Genomic DNA, 21218 nt, shown 5'->3' on the forward strand with positions numbered 1-21218 from the left:
TTAATTTTTAAGATCATTGCCAGCCAAAACAGTTATAAAGTTTAAAATCATTGCCAGCCAATACAATAATTATAAGAATGACAAAGATGAAGTACTTAATTCTCAAAAGGGTAATTAAAAAACATAATATACATATTTAGTAAATCCTATTACAATGAATCCTTTGAGTGACAGAACAATACTTTCTGATCCTCTACCGTTCAGATGACAATCTGAATTATATGATTTAACTATCATATCATAAAATGAATAATTAATGATATGTGACTGCAATATTTTGTTAAATTCTTATAGAGTAAAACATGTCCAGTCTATTCTTTGTTAAATGTTACATAGGGAGAAGAGTGGGAACTTGATTTTTCTATTAGCAATTCTACTCCCAAAAGTTTCAAACATGCGAAGCCAAAGAAAATTAGGCTTTCTGACGAAAGCACAAGAGTTTATTTAAATGGTGTTGTAATACATTGAGGGAAATTATTTAAAAAACATCAAATGGTTAGAATGTAAAAGTTCTGAGCTCTTCCCAGTAGATTTTCATACTAAAGGTCAGAGAATCCTCTATTTCATTTTAATTTAAAAGTCATAATAAGCTTTAGCTCACTAGGTGAAAACCAATCATTTTACCATTATTGGTAAAACTAAACTATCCTTTAGAAACTGCAATTAATTTCTGTGTAGCATATTAGACATGGAGAAGGAAAAGTCTCTCTTCTAAAATCATAAAAATTCAACATTATATTGTTCCTCACACCTTAAAGATATCTGTTAATAAAAAAGGTGATTTGCCTAGAAACCATGTAGCAAGTTTACATTTCTTAAGAAATTCCCAGTACAGGCTGAAATTCAAGTTTCATTTGAATTTTTTTATAACCATATTACTTGCAATTCATTTCTTTTCACAACCAATAACAGATTTTACCTTCTTTATCTTTTGTTCCCATTGCCAGGCCCACAACCTTGGGTCCAGCTCCAAAAATCTGAAGCTTCTTCAGTTCTGTGTTTCTAGTCAGTTCTCCAGATTCTGACTAAAAAATAACAAGCAAAATTCACATTAGCATAAATATACCAATTTAAGCTTCCCCAGACCTTGCCCCCAGTACTGGGGATTGAATTCAGGGGTGCTTTATCACTAAACTACACCCCCAGACCCTTATATTTTGAGACAGGGTCTTGCTAAGTCATTGAATTTGTGATCCTCCTGCCCCAGCCTCCAGAGTACTGAAATAATAGGCATTGTGTCCCCATGCCCAGCTCATGCATTTATTTATTTTATTTTTAAAAAATATTTTTTAGTTGTCGATGTACCTTTATTTTATTTATTTACATGTGGTGCTGAGAATTGAACTCAGTGCCTCACACATGCTTAGGCAAGCACTCTACCACTGACCTACAACCCCAGCCCATGCATTTATTTTCAAGACAGGGTTTTGCTATGTTTTCCAGGCTTGCTACAACTTCTATGCTTGCCTCTCGAAGCAGCTGAGACAACAGGAATGTGCCCACACATCTGGATGGCTTATGTATTTATTTTATTACCCAAGAAAAGTTTCTTGATCCTCTTCAAAGTGAAGGACAGTACTATTTGATTTCTTTTAAATCCACACACTCCCTCATTCACCAAAGTACTATGCAACACCCAAATTCCTTTCAACAAAATAAAATTCACCTATGTCTCAAAAAATCTTAATTATAAATTTGGTTCTGTCTAGAGACACTACTGGTTATCATAAAATAGAAATTCCCACTTCTAACCTTCTGATGAATACCTGTCTTTGTGTAGAGAGTAGTATGACTATCTCAGGTGATGAATCATAACTATCTTAAGATAATCATACAAATCTCATATCTCTTTATTGGTGATGACCTATCTAGGGGTGGGAATGTGATCCACTTTTGGCCTACTATACAAAGTTCACCGAAATCACTGGGAAATATTTTTAATCTTCTAATAAAAAAGAAAGTTTCTCAAAGAGTAAATCCTTTTGACCCACCCCCTTCCTGCTAGGAGACTCAGCCTGGTCAAAGCACACTGCTAGACTCTGCAGAAACCACACAACAATTAATAGGGAACTTATCACCCACACATTAAAACAAGCAAGACAGAAAGATGGAAAGAGCCTGGATCCTTAATGACAATGTTAACATGCTGTACCAATCGTAAAAAGTTTCATGCTGAAATTATGTTCTTATGTGGAAACTTTATTGTTAATGTTTAAGTTTCACATGGCATTCTATTATGTAAGCGCATGCTGACAAATCAATATTAAATCTTGAAGTTAGATAATCATAATCTCCAAATGTAGTCTAATAGCCAAAATTTATTTTAAATGTATAAATAAATAAGAATAAAAATAAATCTGAATAAAATATAGACTACTTGATAGTGTACAGCTTGGTAACAAATGATGTACGCAATAAAGATTAATAAAAATAATCTAAAAATAAAACAAACCTAAAATCGCATTTCAAAATTTTCTTTAAAACTTTAAGACTTTTTTTGCAAAGTTAGTTCAATGATAAATAACAATATACATCATTTACCATTATTAAAACAGAGTACATAATAATGAAAGCTAACATATGCTAATTATATACTAAGTGCCACAACTAAGTATTTTAATCAATTACTCCAAACAACCATATTATCATACAGGCAATAGTGTTCTAAAAAGTAAAATAAAAACAACATTCTTTCATCTTAATGGAATGAAATTATAAGCAACAAAATTACAACTCAAAAGGACCCTTTCACCTGGAAATTTCTACCTCTTAAAAAGTAACATTAAAAACTACACATCAAATCTCTGAAACAAATTAAAATAGTGATTGCAGGAAACTTTTTATACACATCAATAAAACCAAAGAAGAGAAATAATGATTAGATTCCCAACTCAAAATGCTAGAAAAAGAACTACAAAATAAACTGTGTGGTGCTAGATCAGAATTGGACTTTTCAGTACAAAATCAAAATAAGAAGTCACAATTTTTAAAAAAATTACCTATCCCTGACCATTAAACAATGGTCATCACGCTAGGAAATATTAAAGGAAAGAGATTCAGAAAGGGTGGTAATAAATTGAGATACACTGAATTTGTCATACCTGTGCTCTGGCCAAAAGAATTACACATAAATACAAAGATACACACACACCTGGTAAACAGAAAAGCTATGTGGATGTCAACACATATTCAGGGGTCCTGAGTGTATAGGCAGTAACTGAAATCACAGAGTAGATGAGATGACAATAAGGAGAGTGACAAGGAGAGTGACAATAGGGAAAAAAATAATAAATATACAAAATAAAGCACAGAAAGAAGAGACAACAAAGATGATAGGGAATGGTCAGAGGGTAGAGATGAATACCAGAAGAGAGAGATTAAAGAAGCCAAAGGAAAAAAAAAATCAATCTAAGTGAATTTCAAGGAGAAGTGTCAACGACCATGACCAGAAATCAAATAAGATACAACATGGAAAGGGGCCTCAGAATTTAACAAAATGGTAAAGTTATTCTTTAAAAATCACCTCAATTGTCACTTGGACAGTGTAATTTAAATGAAATTATTTAGCTCAAAGTCAGATTAGAGTATAAAAACTAAACAGGTGTTGAGGAAACTGACACAATATAGAGTTTTTCCAAGAAACTTTTCTGTGAAAAAAGATAGGAAATAAATTTTATTTTTTTAAGATGACACAAACTTGAAAACATGTATATGGTTGCAGAGCAAGATAGAAATTCAGCAGACAGAAGAAGCAGACAATATTTTTCAACTGATACACTGAAATCACTGAAGAAGCCAAAAGGGGTGGTGATGGAGAGATTATCCCTGGAAAGAAAGGTACACCTTTGCCACCAAAGATAGGCAGAGACTAAGGATGAATGTCAGTAGTTTTGTGCAAAAGAAAAAAAGAAGAAAAAGTTCTATGAAATGTTTTTATTTCCGTTCTGAAATACAACACTAGGAATGAGAGGCAAACTGGCAATACAGCAATTAAGTACAAATTTGAGTTAAAAAAAATTCTTAGCTGGGCACCACCAGGCCATATACCTATAATCCCAACTTTGAGGAAGCTGAGGCAGGAAAGATTCCAAGTTTGAGACGAGCTTAGGCAACCTAGCAAGACCCTGTTTCAAAAAATAAAGAAGCTGGGATATAGCTCAGTGGTAAAGTGCCTCTGGGTTCATTTCCCAGTGATGGAAAAAACGATCTTAATTTCAAATCCTGAAGTAACTCTAGTAACTACAAACTGATTTCTATGACAATGACAATTACTACAACAAGCAAGAAAATTCTATATGGTTGTTATTTTTATACATACATAAAGAAAAGGAATTAGAAATAGGCAAAAAGCTGGTGGTATAACTCAGTGATAGAGCACTTGCCTAGCATGCATAAGGTCCTAAATTCCACTCCAAGAAAAAAAAAAAAAAAGACAGAATAAATGAATGAATGAGGCAAGCCTTTCATGATTTCAGAAAGAACATCAAAAATAATTTCATCAAAAGCTGGCCATCGGTTAGAGAGACTGGGCAACTCTTAAAAGCTGAGTCACTTAAGTCAAAGAGAATAGTCTACAGTGTTCCAGGTCCTAAAATGGAATCATAATTGTATATCCAACAATGATCAGAACTTTTGAAATCAAGCACACTAATAAAAAAAATCTCTTAATGACTAAACCAAAGTTTATAAGTTTATAATGGGGCTATCAGTTTCCCGTGAATTTCTATTAAATCCACATTCCTATCCAGGACACCTAATTTTCTGCGATCAAAGTATAGAAAAGGCAGAGTTCCTCAGTGAGCATAAACTCAGAATAAGAAGAGCAGGAATGGCCTGATGGAGAGATAGCCCATGAGCTCTAGAAAAGCAAAAAATATCACTAGCCTACTTATGACAAGACTACATACAACCCTGGATCCAATGTTTCTTGTTATTAACAGATTTATCTTGCTTCTGATTCCTACTTACAATATCAACCATTCCCATTTTTTGTTTTATTCTTCTAAATATTAAAACAATATATGAAATCCAGTTAAGTTGCCATTCCTCTCTCTATATAAGTTAATTTAAAAATACCAAACATTAGAATTCTAAGGGCACCTCACTCTCTAATCTAAAGACTTATCTTTATTAACAACCTTAAAAAATAAAACCCTTAAGACTTCAAAGAAAACAGGAGAAAAAAAGAAATTATGGAGTTTTTCTTCTTTAGGTTATATGAACACTGTAGAAGTTACACTATAATTGCTCAAACATTAAGAAATTTAAAGGACTAGTGAGTAAAAAATAAAACCATTCTTTTTTACTCCTCTCTGCTAATGATGAAAATAAAATGTACTAGAATTCAACAACATGACTTCCAGATGCAGTGGTGTATGCGCGTAATCCCAGCAGCTCAGGAGGCTGAGGCAGGAGGATCACAAATTCAAAGCCAGCTCAGCAACTTAGTAAGACCCAGCCTCAAAATATTTCTTCTCTATTCACCTGAAACGTGAACAGAAGCAGTGGTGTAGTTTAGTGGTAGAGAGTCTACCTAGCATGCATAAGACCCTGGCTTCTATCTTCAACACCTCTTTAAAAAAAAAAAAGTGAATAGAAGCTATGTCTCCTCGAGCGTTAAACAACAACTGTAGGCTGGGCATGGTGGTGCACACCTGTAATCCCAGTGGTTTGGGAGACTTGAGGCAGGAGGATAGGGAGTTCAAAGCCAGCTTCAGCAAAAGCAAGGTGCTAAGCAACTCAATGAGACTCTGTCTCTAAGTAAAATACAAAATAGGACTGGGAATGTGGCTCAGTGATTGCATGCCTTTGAGTTCAATCTTCAGTACCAAAAAAAAAAAAAAAAAACAGTATATGAATGGCCTCCTATGACCACAGAACTATTCTGTCAATAAATGCACTTGAAATTCCTATTAAAAACAGCCCATGGACATTAATACCTGAGACTTGACACGTCTTGTTCTCTTTGGCAGAATGTTCATTCTTGTGCCCGGCTCTGGGGAGGTTTGGATATCACTGCTGAGAACCTCAGACGCCACTTTTTCCTTAAGGTCTAAATTGGGCATCTGTACACCCTAAAAGATCAGACACAGAAAGAGAACAGATTCACTGATAAGAAATAAGAGAATCAGTAGAAAAATAAAATAATAAATCTCCAGTAAATCCCTACAATTATACAAAACCATACAGCAATTCTTCCTTAAAAAGATCTAAAGAAGGCAATCCTATCAAAATCCCAACATGCAGCCGAGTACGGTGGCACACACCTATAATCCAGGCAACCTGGGAGGCTGAGGCAGGAAGATATCAAGCTCAAGGCTACCCTCAGCAACTTAGCAAGTCTCAAAACTAAAGTAAAAGGGCTGGGGATGTAGTTCAGAGGTACAGCACACCTGGGTTCAATTCCCAGTACAACAAAACAAATTAAAAAATCCCAATACACTTTATTTCTGTGCAAACTGAAAGCTGATTCTAAAACTGATGTGGAAACAAATTGTTTCAAAATTCTGAAAAAGAGCCATGAGGTCTTATATAATGAATATCAAAATTTACTATAAAGCTACAACACTCAAGACAGTGTGGTAATAGTGTTAGGGTAGACATTTAGAGTCCATTCCAAGATCCCCAATGGATGCCTGAACTAGAAGATAGTATTAAACCCTATGAATACTATGTTTTTTCCCTGTGACAGTTTAATTTAAAATTAAGCACAGTAAGAGATTAATAACCAATACTGCTTACAGTTTTTATTAAAATAACTATGTTTATCTAAAAAAAAAAAAGAGATTAATAACCAAAACAGAGCAATAATAGGCAACACACTGTAATTTTAAGAAGTTAATGGTATTTCTCATTCAAAATACCTTATTGTACTTTTTCCTTTTCTTCCACCCCCGCCCCTTTCTTGGTACTGAGGAATTAAACCAGGGAAGCATTACCATTGAGATATATCCCCATCCCTTTTTATTTTTTTATTTTGAGACAGAGTCTCATTAAGTTGCTTAAAGCCCACTAAATCACCAAAGCTGGCCTCAAATTTGTAATCCTCCTCCCTCAGCCTCCTGGGTCTCCGGATTACAGGAATATACTATAATGTACACCCGCCTAATGTTTGCCTTTTTACCTTTACAGCTTCTCTTTGGCATATCTGAAGGGCCAACAGTATTACTCTTGCTCTTGGGGACCATTATCAAGTAAAACAGAATTACATGAATACACTGTGAAACTGTGACAGGAGAACTAACAACCAAGATGGCTACTAAGTAACTAAGGGGTGGGGACAAAGCAAGAAGGCATGTTATTTCATCATCCTACTAGAAATAGTATAAGCTTTTAAACTTACAAATTATTTCTAGAATTTTTCATTTAATACTTTCAGACCCAAACAACAATTAAGCGCAGATGCTAATTGAAACCACAAAATGTTAAACCACAAAGTAGGGACTACTGTACATCAATGAAACAATACAGAACTCAGAAATAAACTCACACATTTACAGTCAACTGATTTTCAATAAAGTGCCAAGGCAAATCAATGGAATGGATAGTCTTTTCAGAGAAATGATGCTGGTACAACTGAGTATTCATATACCTCTCCCCAAAAATGAACCTACACCCTTACCTCACTTTATACATGGAGGGAAAAAACTGAAAGTGCATCACAAAACTAAATCTAAAAGCTAAAATTATAAAACTTACAGATGAAAAAGAAGAAACATCTTTGTGACCTTGTGATAGGAAAAGATTTCTTAAATATGATGCTAAACACAATTTTTACAGGAAAAAAAAATCATGAATTATTCTTCAACGAATAACCATTATGAAAATGAAAAGAAAAATTACAGGCTAGAAGAAAACATTTGCAAAATATATTTGATGAAGGACTTACATCCAGAATATAGAACGAATTCTTACAAGTATAAGACAAATTACCAATTAAAAAAAAATTTCTGAAGGGTTAGGGTTAATATATATTGACATTCTGTTATATGAGACACTAATATAAACATGATAAGATGCAAAACATCAGTAGTCTTTGGAAAATAAATATTAAAACCACAATGAACTATCACTATATATCTACTAAAATAGCTATAAGCCAAAAAACTGACAATATCAACTGCTGGTAAGGAAACGAACAAACTGGAAGACTCTCCATTATGGTGGGAATTTATAATAGTTCAGCCATTTCAGAAAATAATTTGGCAGTTTCTTAAAAAGTTAAGCATAAACTTACCATATAATCCAGCAATTCCATTCCTAGGTATCTACCCAAGAAAAATAAAAACACATGTCCACACAAAGACTTGTACATGAATGGTCATAGTATTATTCATAATAACCATAAAATGGAAAAAAAAACAGCTGCCCATCAACTGACAAATGGATAAACAAAATGTGGTATATTCATACAACAGAATAGTATTCAGCCATAACACTTAAGTACTAATACATCCTATGATATGAATGAACCTTGAAAACCTTTAGATAAAGAAGCCAGACACAAAATCTTACTGTATGATTTCCTCTATGTGAAATTTCTTAGACAAACCTACAGCCAGAAAGTAGACGAGAAGTTGCTTGGGTTTGAGGATAGAGAATAGGAACCAATGTGGTGATTGCTGCTTAAGCATATAAATTTATTGAAGCTTAATGTAAACTTTTTTTTTTTTTATGGGTACTGAGCATTGAATCCATGGGTGCTAAACTACTGAGCCACATCCCCAACCCTATCTATCTATCTATCTATCTATCTATCTATCTACCTACCTACCTACCTATTTGAGGCAAGGTCTTGCTAAATTGCTTAGGACATCATTGAGTTCCAAAGCCAGCCTCAAACTTAACCTCCTGCCTCAGCCTCCCAAGTTGCTGGGATTACAGACATGCATCACCACATCTAGCACAATAGGTGAATTCTATAGCATATAAATTATACCTCAATAAAGTTATTAAAAGATATATGAGCTAGACATGGTGGTACATGCCCATAATCCCAGCAACTTGGAAGGCTGAGGCAGGGTGATCGCAAGTTCAAGGTTAGCCTCAACAAATTATCAAACTTCCTTTTGTCTCAAAAGAAAGAGTAAAAAAGGTTGGGTATGTAGTTAGTGGTAAAGCACCCCTGGGTCAATCCCCAGCACCCAAATACATAAATATGTGAAAAAAAACAGGAAGAATTTTTCAAAAAGCTTGAAGCATAGAGATTTATTTTAAATAAATAAGAAAACATCCTTTGTACCCATTACCCTTTTTCTTATAAATCATTAAGTATAGCTATAATTTTTAAAACTAGGATATACACCTTGCCTTCCCACATTTGAGTGCCTGGAGAAATCTATTACACTTTGTTATGCATAAACAACCACAACCATATAATGAATAAGGTCTAAAGTTTTTAAACTGGATTTACCGACTCTAAGAACAATAATGCGGGCTGGGGTTGTGGCTCATCAGTAGAGTGCTCGCCTAGCACGTGTGAAGTCCTGGGTTCGATCCTCAGCACCATGTAAATTAATAAAAAATAGGTGGTGTGTCCAACTACAACAAAAAATAAAATATTAAAAAAAAAAGAACAATAATGCATCTCACCATAAGGCTGACACCAGATTGGAAAAGCTCGTAAGGGTATAGAATCCTTTCATAGTGTGACTTCAAAAGAGACCCAGTTCCTTTTCCTGGCAGATATCCCAAGCGGCTACCCACTTTAGACCATTTCTTCTCTTTGGTGACCATTTCAAAACCTCCTTTGCTGGCCACAATCTGAAAAGAAGGTAAAAATTATTTAGGGAAAGAAGGCAGATTCAAGCATTCTGACTCTGTATTTTGTCCACTAAATATAAAATTTATTCTGGGCTTAGATTATAAATTTCTTTTCAACAAATATAACCAAACTACTTCAACATTTAAAAGAATAGAGAAAATTATTTTTGTAGGTTTTAAACTCTAAAATTTAATAAACATTGTGCCTACTTTCAAACAAAATTTGTTCAAAATTATTTAATAATTTATACTTTGCAATTAAGCACTGTAAGAAAACCAAACACACATATATATGCCATATTCTTAGGAAATAAGAATATGAAATAACAATATGAAATAAGAATAAAACTAGACATGAGAATAAATACAAGTAATGCAAAACAAAATGAACAAAAAAAGTCCTAAAATTACAAAATGTACCAAGAAATTTACAGAACTTAAAAAAAAAATGTCAACCAAACCACAAATGGAGAGGACAATTTCAAAAAATGAGGCTATAATTCTTCAAAGAGAAAAAAATGGTTGGGAGTGTACTTCAATGATGAAGCATTTGCCCCGCATGCATGATGCCCTGGGTTCAATTCCCTGCATCACAAAAAAAAAAAGGAAGGGGGGCACTTTTATATGGAAGACTATGAAAGGAATGATAGACAAAGATCAGACTGCAGTAGATTTACCAGCACATAACATATACTAATAGCACATAATATATTAAGGTGGGAAGTGATAAGATGAACTGATAACTTGGCTAAATGCTCACATCAAACCAGATACGTATCATGTCCCTCTATCTTCCTAAAACTGTAAATGAACATTTATCACACCCTAAAATATAGGCAGTTTTCAGCTTCACTGAGAACAAAGAGGACTGTGACACAGTATTTGAAATCAATTTCTCCTCTATAAATATATACTACTATATCTTACTAAATGGACAAGGTGAAAAATTAAACATAAAGTTAACATGTGGTCCACAGCAGTATCACTCGTTAAGAGTCAAAAGGTGGAAACAACCCAAATGTCCACCAACAGATAAATGGACACACAAAACATAGTGTTTGTGTACACACACACACACACACACACACACACAATGGAATTATTATTCAACCTACAAAAAAAGGAGAAGCCAGGCACAGTGGCACATGCCTGTATCCCAGCAACTCGAGAGGCTGAGGTACAAAGATCTCAAGTTCAAAGCCAGCCTCAGCAACTCAGAGAGGCCCTAAGTAACTTATCAAGACCCTGTCTCAAAAGAAAAAATAAAAAGGGCTAGGGATGTAGATCAGTAGTTAAGTATCCCTAGATTCAATCCCTAGTACAAAAAAAAAAAGAAAAAACCCTAAGAGGATGATTTCTGAAACCAGATTGTCAATGCTCAAAGTATAACTCTGTCACTACACAGTTACATGACATCAAATTATATAAATTGAGGCTCAGTTTCCTCACTATTATGAAAACAGTTATACCTCAATGTAAGAGTTTATAAGGTGTGAAGCAGCATGAGAAGCAGCAATCTCACAATGACATTTAAGAACAATTACAAAGTATAAAACAACTCTTTTTAGCTTTAAATCTCAGTTTTTAAGCATTTTTACAAGTTAGGGAAAACAGATGTCCAATATATCCTTGGACAAACAGATCTAACCTTTAATCACAACCTACTTTTAGTAAGTTTTCTTAAGTATTTAAACAAGGTATACTTTGTTAGTATTGTCATTTTTTCATAATGTTTTTATCAGAACATTAAAGTTTATACTTAGGTTTATTTTGACATAATCATAAATGCATAGAATGCAATTTCAGTCCTCTATTATTAGATTCACAATCTAATATTTTACTTACAGTATAATAGTCACCAGTACTACTTCTTTCTCTTCCCCACTCCCTGCCCTGTTCTTCTTCCTCTACTCTACTGTCTTCCTTCAATTTACTTATTGGTTGTTTAATTGGTGATTCACAGATACACATAAAGTTGAGATTCACTGCGGTATATTCATATATTTACATAGTATATACTTCCATCAGTTTCATTCCATAGCTCTTCAGTATTTCCCTTTTAACAAAAAGGAACTGTTGGCGTTCTTTGGAATTAAACAATACAACTGACAAATATTATGAGAACTATAAACGGGTATTCTGATTAGGTTATGTCTAAAGTCCTTCCTGATTTTGAAATTCTACAACTTTTGAACAGTAATGCACTGGATTCCTTGCCACAAGTCTATAACCCCAGCAACTCGGGAGGCTGAGGCAGGCGGATCACAAGTTTGAGGTCAGCCTCAGTAATTTAGTAATATCCCTATCTCAAAATAAAAAAGGGATGGGGATATAGCTTGGTAAAGTAGTAAAGCACCCCAGGTTCTAGCCCCAGCACCAAAAACAAAACGACAAAAAAAAAAAAAAAAACAGGAATGCAATCTAATCTTCAGATTAAGTCCAATGTTGTTTACCTTTCAATTTGAAAAATCTTGGACTGGGGTTGCGGCTCAGTGGTAGAGTGCTCACCTAGCATGCACGAGGCACTGGGTTCGAACCTCAGCACCACATAAATGTAAATTAAAAATATTGTGTCCACCTAAAACTAAAAAATAAATATTTAAAAAAAAGAAAAAGAAAAAAGAAAAATCTCTGGAACAGAAAGTTCCAATTTCATAAATTAACTTAATTACTTATTCTAGAAAATTGTACAAAGTATTTATAAAAATAAAGTAGGTATGTGGAATGAGTTTTGGCTGGAAATCACCACAACAGTGTTGTTATGAATAATAAAATAATTTTTGAAAATATTTTTTGCATTTTATTCACGCTAGGAATCAAGTCACATTTAAAACCTTAAGTATTATATAGCAAAACTTAGATTAAGTTTTGGCTGAATAAAAATGTCAAAAAGATAATTTTTTAAAATAATTTTTTATACTAATGGTTCCCTGCAAAATGACAATCTCAACTCTCAAATTTATTACAAAATTCTCTTCAGTATCACAGGTTTTCATATAACTGCACTAGATAATTCTTGACAGTGCTTTACTATTGACTGACAAAAACAACTGAGCCCATAATCTCAGTGGCTCAGGAAGCTAAGGCAGGATGATTTTGAGTTCAAGGCCAGCCTCAGCAACCTAGCAAGACCCTGACTCTAAATAAAATATAAAAAAGGGCTGGGTATGTGACTCATTAGTTGGGCATCCTGGTCAATCCCTGCTACCAAAAAAAAAAAAAAAAAACTAAAGTTGTATTTGTCATAAGACTATGGCCAGGAACAGTGCACACACCTATAATCCTAGAAGCTCAACAGGCTCAGTCAGAAGGCTCGCAAATTCAAAGCCAGCCTCAGTAAAAAAAAAAAAAAAATGAGGTGCAAAGCAACTCAGTGAGACCCTGTCTCTAAATAAAATATGAAATAGGGCTGAGGATGTGGCTCAGTGGTTGAGTGCCCCTGAGTTCAATCCTGGTACCCCAAAACAAAAAGACTATACTTTTTAGAATTTTTAGGGAGAATTCTGGACTGACACTAACTTTAAAATGAAATCATAAAATAATTCAAATATAATTTAAACACAGGCAAGGTGGCACATGAATGCAACTCCAGTGACTCAGGAGGCTGAGGCAGGAGGATCACAAGTTTGAGGTCAGCCTGGGCAATTCAGCAAGACCTTATCGCAAAAGAAAACATAAAAAGGCTGGGAATGTAGCTCAGCAGTTAAGCACCCCTGGGTTCAAAATCCCTAGTACTAAATAAATAAATAAGGGCTTGGGGTATGGGTCAGTAATAAAGCTCTTGTCTAGAATGCACAAGGCCCAGGATTCAATCCCCAGTATCAGAAAAAATAATAACAATTTTTATATATATCATTATTCTCACTTTTTTTCTTAGAAGTGAAATCTTCAAAAATTAACTCTACAATATAAATAAGAATATTATCAATTATTATTTCAAAATAACATAGCAATCTTAAGATATCAAAGGCCACAAAAAGTGCTGCAAAATGTCTCAAATAATAAAGTTATCTTCACTCACAATCAGAGCAGAGATTTTTAATTATCATATTAACAAAACATATTTTCAAGGTAATTATTATAATCTGTTGCTGGTCAGTTGGTTATGTTCACTTCAGGAAATGTAATATTACAACCTAAATGCAAATTTGGGCAAAAAGGAGTCTAAACTTTTCATCTTTAAGTTTCTAAGCTATGATTCATTATACTGGATAAAGCTGGCTTCAGCCTTTAACATTATATTAGTGCTAAACTGATAATTACACTGATTAATGTAATTAATAAAACTGATACATACATCACACACAAGTGTTGAGAGCCACAGCCAAAGGGGCCCCAGCAAACTTCCAGCTGCCAGCAAACTTCCAGCTGCTGCCTGATGATTGGCTCACAGCGGCCCCAGCAACATCTAGCTGATTGGCTCCTCGGCCCCAGCAACATCTAGCTGATTGGCTCCTCTGCGGTGATGCTCATTGGGCTGTTTCCCTGCCCTTTCAGACCACGGAGCTGCTCATTGGGGGACTTTTTGGCTCCGCCCACGTGAACCAGCCAATCGGCCTCAAGAGGAGGAGGATTGTGGGAGGTGGAGAGAAGCTTGTGTGGGAGAGAGAGGCTTGTGGAAAGCCGGTGGTGGCAGTTGAGCCTCTGAGGGTTTTTCCTGAGAGGCTGTTTTGTTTGGCGTGTGTGGTTCTAAAAATAAAGTTAGTTTCTTTTGACAAGTGGCTCCTGATTGTGCCCAGCCAGACTGCGGCATTTGGTGGCCCGTACGGGGAACGACTGAGGGTAAGTGAAACTGCTCGCCCCTGAGGGCAGGGCGAGAGGATGGGTAGCCATTTTAAGATTCCTCTTTTATTTTGCTTCACTTTTGTTTTAAGTTGCCTGTCCCTGGAGATGAGTGAGACGGAAGAAAAACCGCTCACATCTGAGGAAAAACTATTTACGTCTGAGGAACAGATAGGGAGAAAGGACGGATGCCCATGTCAGGAGGATAGAAAGGCTATAATGACTTTTTGTTGTTCCCTTTTTATTTCATTCTGTCTCGGTTTTGTTTGGCGTCATCTTGTTGGGTTGTATTATAGTAGAAATATGGGATCAGAAATTAGTAAAAAACAAACTGAAAGAGTGTTAAGTAAATTGTTAGAGGAAGGAGGCATCCCAGTAAAATCAAGAGCAGTCAGGGCATACGTTGATACAATACAAAAATGTAGCTCATGGCTTTTTAAGGAGGAGTTGTTAAATATATCACAATGGAACCATCATGGTGAAGATTTAAAAAGAATAGAAAAGAAAAGCCCAGGGACTCTGCCAGTTGGCACATTGCCATTGTGGACATTCGTATCTTGTTTGCTTAGTCCAAAGCCTTCAGTTCAGACAATGGTAGAGGAAGGAGAAGACATAATGATTCAAGTAAAAGAGAAGGTCTCTCAAGTTAGTCAGACAGAGGAAAAGATTCAAGTAAAAGAGAAGGCCTCTCAAGCTAGTCAGACAGAGGAAAAGATTCAAGTAAAAGAGAAGACCTCTCAAGCTAGTCAGACAGAGAAAGAAAGTGTAAAACAGAAAAAGCCATCAGGGGAAAGTTACAACAGGAGACTGCTACTAACACCTTTCTATCACCAGAGGGTGTAAGTGTCCAACGAACAGCACCACCTCTACAGGAGACTGCTACTAACACCTTTCTATCACCAGAGGGCGTAAGTGTCCAACCAACAGCGCCACCTCCATATGCTGGGAGGCCCCCAATCCCCGCAGTTGATAGTTGGGATCCTGAGACAAGATCTCAAATATTAACATGCCCTGTATTTGAGGCAGGAGGGCAGCGATTTTACCAAGTTTTAAATTTCAAAACAGTGAAGCAGCTAAAAGAGGCTGTAACAACCTATGGTCCTCAAGCACCCTTCACTGTAAGCATGGTCGAATCCATTAACAACTTGAACATGACGCCAGCAGATTGGGCTAATATGTGTAAAGCTGTGCTAAATGGAGGACAATACCTGTTATGGAAGGTTGCCAATGAGGAATTTTGCAAGGAGACGGCTAGGCGAAATGCAGCAGCTGGTTATCCTCAGAGAAATCTAGATATGTTGTTAGGAAAGGGACCTTATGAGGATCAGCAGCAACAAATTGCATATGATCCTGGCGTATACGCACAAATTGCTGCAGATGCAATTAAGGCATGGAAGACTTTACAAGGACATGGAGGTTTACAAGGTCAATTATCTAAGGTAATACAAGGAGCTAATGAACCTTATGCTGAATTTGTAGATAGGCTTATTCAAACAGCTACCAGAGTTTTTGGGAATACAGAACAAGCAATGCCATTACTAAAACACCTGGCTTATGAGCAAGCGAATCGTTGGTGCAGAGATATCATTAGACCATGGAAACATGAAGATTTAAACACATATATTAAATTATGTAGAGACATTAATGAACAAGAGCAAGTCGTGGCAGCTGCAGTAAAACAGGCTTTAGATGCCAGAGACATTAATGAACAAGGGCAAATTGTGGCAGCTGCAGTAAAACAGTCTTTAGATGCCAGGCCAAGAACATGCTACAATTGTGAACAAACAGGACATTTTAAAAGGAATTGCCCCATTGGAGGAGGGTTTAACAAAACTAGGTATCAAAGGAGTAGAATACCAGGTATTTGCCCACGATGCCGTAGAGGGAGACATTGGGCTAATGAATGCCGTTCTCAAACCACCATAGAGGGTACTCCATTATCAAAAAACGAACAAGGACCAGGTGTTTACCCACGATATTGTGGAGAAAGGCATCGGGCTCCATTGCCAAAAAATGGACAGGGGGGCCCAATGCTCCGGGGCCCCAAACCACAAATATACGGAGCACTGGAGGAACCCAGCAACCCCATCAGGGTAGTGCCCAGGACACATTGTCCATCAGATCCCTCATCAGACAAACCAGAGGGAGCGCAGGGTTGGACATCTGCGCCTCCGCCAGAGCAGTACTAACTCCAGAGATGGGAGTTCAAATCATTCCCACAGGGGTGAAAGGACCTCTTCCCAAAGGAACAGTAGGCTTATTATTGGGACGCAGCTCTTCTACTCTAAAAGGACTTATGATAAGTCCTGGGGTAATTGATCCCGATTATGAAGGTGAAATAAAAATTATAGACAGTTCTCCAAAGGGTATATCAGTAATTTCACCAGGAGATAGAATAGCACAGTTACTAATAATACCCAGCCTACATGATAAATTTTCCAGTCATACTGTAGAAAGAGGTTCCAAGGGATTAGGCTCCACAGGTGTACATTGGGCTATGCTTTCTTTAAATTTAGATTCTCGCCCCATGCTAAAACTAAATATTCAAGGACATGAATTTAATGGGCTACTGGATACAGGTGCAGACCTTAGCATCATCTCTCGTCAAGAATGGCCAAAACATTGGCCATTACAACAAGCCACTCAAACGCTTCGAGGCCTAGGAGTGGCGACTAATCCCCATAGAAGTGCAATGGTATTAGATTGGAAGGATCCTGAAGGATGTGAAGGAACTATGCAGCCATATGTATTGGATCATCTTCCTATAAATTTATGGGGACGAGATGTCCTAGATCAATTAGGTTTGACATTAACAAATAACATCAACCAAAATGCACCCACTATTATGACTAGACAAGGTTTTAGGAAAGGAAAAAGATTAGAAAAACAAGAACAAGGTATAGCAGCACCAATACAAATAGATCAAGGAACAGACAGACATGGGTTGGATTTTCAGAAAGGGCCACTGAGACAATAAAAATTACTTGGAAATCAGAAAGACCAGTATGGGTTCCTCAGTGGCCCCTGACTAAAGAAAAGATACAAGCAGCCCATGACCTGGTCAAACAACAATTAGCAGAAGGACATATACAACCTTCTGTATCTCCCCATAATACTCCCATTTTTGTCATCAAAAAGAAATCTGGTAAATGGAGATTATTGCAAGATTTAAGAGCCATTAATAATGAGATGGTTATTATGGGACCTGCTCAATCAGGGATTCCTCAGTTGTCTGCTTTGCCAAAAACCTGGTATGTTTTAGTTATAGATATTAAAGATTGTTTTTTTTTCAATTCCAATTCATCCTGAGGATAGTCCACGTTTTGCATTTACTATCCCTGCACTGAATCATGAAGGTCCTGATCAGAGATATGAATGGAAAGTACTCCCTCAAGGGATGGCTAACAGCCCAACTATGTGTCAAATTTATGTTAACAAACTAATCCAGCCACTTAGAAATCAAAATCCTGAACTACAAATATTTCACTATATGGATGATGTATTATTAGCACACAAAGATAAAAAACACATTGCTAGAATGTTATGCCACACTTACAAACTTATTAAAAAATTATAATCTAGAGATAGCAATAGATAAAGTACAATTAAATTTTCCAATTAATTATTTAGGAGTTCTATTATCCTCAACCATGGTCCGTCCACCAAAAATTCAAATACGAGTAGATCAACTCAAATCACTTAATGACTTTCAAAAGTTATTAGGAGACATAAATTGGATAAGGCCTTATTTAGGTATACCAACAGGAGAGTTGGGACCTTTATTTGATATCCTAAAAGGTCCATCAGATCCAAATTCACCCCGAATGTTAACGCCTGAAGCAAGAAAGGCATTAAAAATCATTGAAACATATATGGAAAATATGCATTTGGATAGAATTGATATAAGTTTGCCTTTATTATTTATTGTACTACCAACAAAAAATATTCCTACAGGAGTATTTTGGCAAGAAGGTCCATTATTATGGATACATTTATCTTATTCTCCTAACACTATTCTTACTAGGTATCCTGAGGCTGTAGGACAATTAATACTCAAAGGAATAAAAGCAGCAAAGGGAGTGTTTGGAATTTCTCCCAATAAAATTATTACTCCATATACTATGAATCAAATTGATGAGTTAGCTAATGAGTTAAAAACTTGGGCAATAATCATGTGCAAATCTAATGTTTCATTTGATAACCACTTACCATCTAATCCTTTATTGTCTTTTTGGTCATTGCATCCTGTAATTTTTCCAAAAATGACAAGAAAAACACCTATCATGAATGCTCCAAATATATTCACTGATGGGTCAAATAATGGTACAGCAGCAGTAGTTACCCCTGATCAAACTTTTACATTTTTAGTACCCAAACAATCAGCTCAAAAGGTAGAGCTTAATGCAGTTTTACAAGCTTTTGTGATGTTTAAAGATTCTGTATTTAATTTATTTTCTGATAGTCAGTATGTAGTTAATGCTATAGTATCTCTTGAAGATGCTGGTAGGATTTCCCCTTCTTCTACTGTTTTCTCTTTGCTTTCCACTATACAAAGTCTAATCTGGGACAGAAAAGATCCATTCTTTATAGGACATATCAGGGCACATACAGGATTGCCTGGAGCCCTTAGTTTGGGCAATGATTTAGCAGATAAAACTACACATGACATACATATTTTCTCTACACTAGAAGAAGCTATAAATTTTCATAAAAAGTTCCATGTCAATGCTAATACTTTACAAAAACGTTTTAAAATAACTAAGGAACAAGCTAGACAAATAATAAAACAATGTCAAAATTGTGTGACCTTTTTACCACAAGTTAATCTTGGAGTCAATCCTACAGGATTGATACCTAACCATATTTGGCAGATGGACGTCACACACTTGCCAGAATTTGGAAAATTAAAATATTTGCATGTTACAGTTGATACTTCTTCTGGATTTTTGATGGGCTCCCTTCATGCCGGAGAAAAAACTAAAGATGTTATAGCTCATTGCTTACAAAATTTTGCCACTGTGGGTGTTCCAAAACAGTTAAAAACAGATAATGCCCCTGGTTATACTTCTACCTCTTTTAAACAATTTTGCTCAACATTTGGCATTACTCATATAACAGGAATCCCATACAATCCACAGGGACAAGGCATAGTTGAAAGAGCTCATCAAACTATTAAAATGTACTTATTAAAGCAAAAAGAAGGAATTGGGAAGGGGTATATATTCCCCAAAGATAAACTTAAAATAACCCTTTTTACTCTAAACTTTTTAAATTTGGATTCATCAGGACTTAGTGCTGCGGAAAGGCATATGTGTCCAAAAAATGTACATAAGCCCAAGGTACTTTGGAAGGATATTCTAACAGGACAATGGAAAGGTCCTGACCCAGTAATTGTCTGGAGTCGGGGGTCTGTTTGTGTGTTTCCACAGGGAGAACAGCAGCCGATTTGGATTCCAGAGAGATTAACCAAGGTCCTGACCCAGTGATTGTCTGGAGTCGGGGGTCTGTTTATGTGTTTCCACAGGGAGAACAGCAGCCGATTTGGATTCCAGAAAGATTAACTAAAGCGATTTCTACAGACCAAAAAGAAGATGATTTGGCTCAAATCCATAACAACTGATATCCAAAACTCCAGTTTGGCTATTCTTACATCTGCAACAGAACCAGGATGCTTTTTTCAATATCTATTTTATTATTGCCCTTTGCCATATCATGAAGTTCTATTTTGTTTTTTGAGCTCATACAGACCTAGGTTAATGTTTTGCTGATCAGTTCTATTTTTTGACTATAGAGTTTTTAAACATTGCAATGGAGATTTCACCTGTAAAAAGTTATAAGGCCTTTACTATAATGTTATGTGTTGTATGTATTATATTATGTGTGCACACTTGTGTTTTGTGTTATATGTTTGAATGTATGTATGTCCATATATCATATAAGATGAGCGCTCATGATAAAATGGATCCAAATATTTTTTTTTTCACGTGATTTATATGGCTTAATTTAAATTGGGTAAACAACTGTTGAGGATTGTTTTAATATGTAAACAAAAAAGAAGGTTAACAGATCTGTTTGTTTACTTTCACCTTTCCTTTTCATTATATTTAATAATTCTCTTAAAGATAATGTAAATTGTTAAGAAAATTGTTTTCTTTTAGTGCCTTCTGTAATGTTACATAATTTTTCTTTAGCCATTATTGCCAGAATTCCTATCTTCATCCCAGTGCTGGTGAAGTCAAAGATAAAACCAATCTACAGCTTCTACAATAGCCATCACTGAACTGCTTGCAGAACTTGCCTGGACACATTGTGAGCTCACCTGTACGCATTGTGAACTATCTGTTGGTACAGCGAATTGTGGTAGTGCTGGAGTATTTTTGCTGATGGTGTCACCGGTGGTACAATTTTTCAAAGGAGCCCTCAATTGGCTTAATGTCATGGCATTTTGCATCCTCCTCTACTAGTGATGGTCTAAAATTTGGGGGCCAACAGAGGTGAGGCAAAGAACCTCACCCCCCCACAGGTGCAAAGGCCTATCCACAAGTATGGCTGTATGCTGGACCGGTAGTCAGTGACGGGTATGATCCAATTGCAGTGGTACCAACCTAAGACAGGAGGCTGACGCCTAGAGGTCAGTTCATCCGATGACGGGTAAGGACCATATGTTGAATTGG

General features: G+C 35.9%; 1 protein-coding gene across 1 annotated transcript in view; it reads right to left on the reverse strand.

The window, feature by feature from the left end:
* Nucleotides 1-21218, reverse strand: part of Kdm5a (lysine demethylase 5A) — a 97151-nt gene that overhangs the window by 68843 nt on the left and 7090 nt on the right. The window contains exons 4-6 of the mRNA XM_046459905.2: nucleotides 9592-9762; nucleotides 5940-6074; nucleotides 920-1025 (exon numbers count right to left, since the gene is read on the reverse strand). Of these exons, the coding sequence (XP_046315861.1) occupies nucleotides 920-1025; nucleotides 5940-6074; nucleotides 9592-9762 (412 nt within the window). The remainder of the gene's footprint in view (nucleotides 1-919; nucleotides 1026-5939; nucleotides 6075-9591; nucleotides 9763-21218) is intronic.

The sequence above is a fragment of the Marmota monax genome, unplaced genomic scaffold (genome assembly GCF_021218885.2).
Source record: "Marmota monax isolate L192 unplaced genomic scaffold, Marmota_monax_Labrador192_F-V1.1 WCK01_AAM20220418_F8-fsc00163, whole genome shotgun sequence".
Classification (NCBI taxonomy): Eukaryota; Metazoa; Chordata; class Mammalia; order Rodentia; family Sciuridae; genus Marmota; species Marmota monax.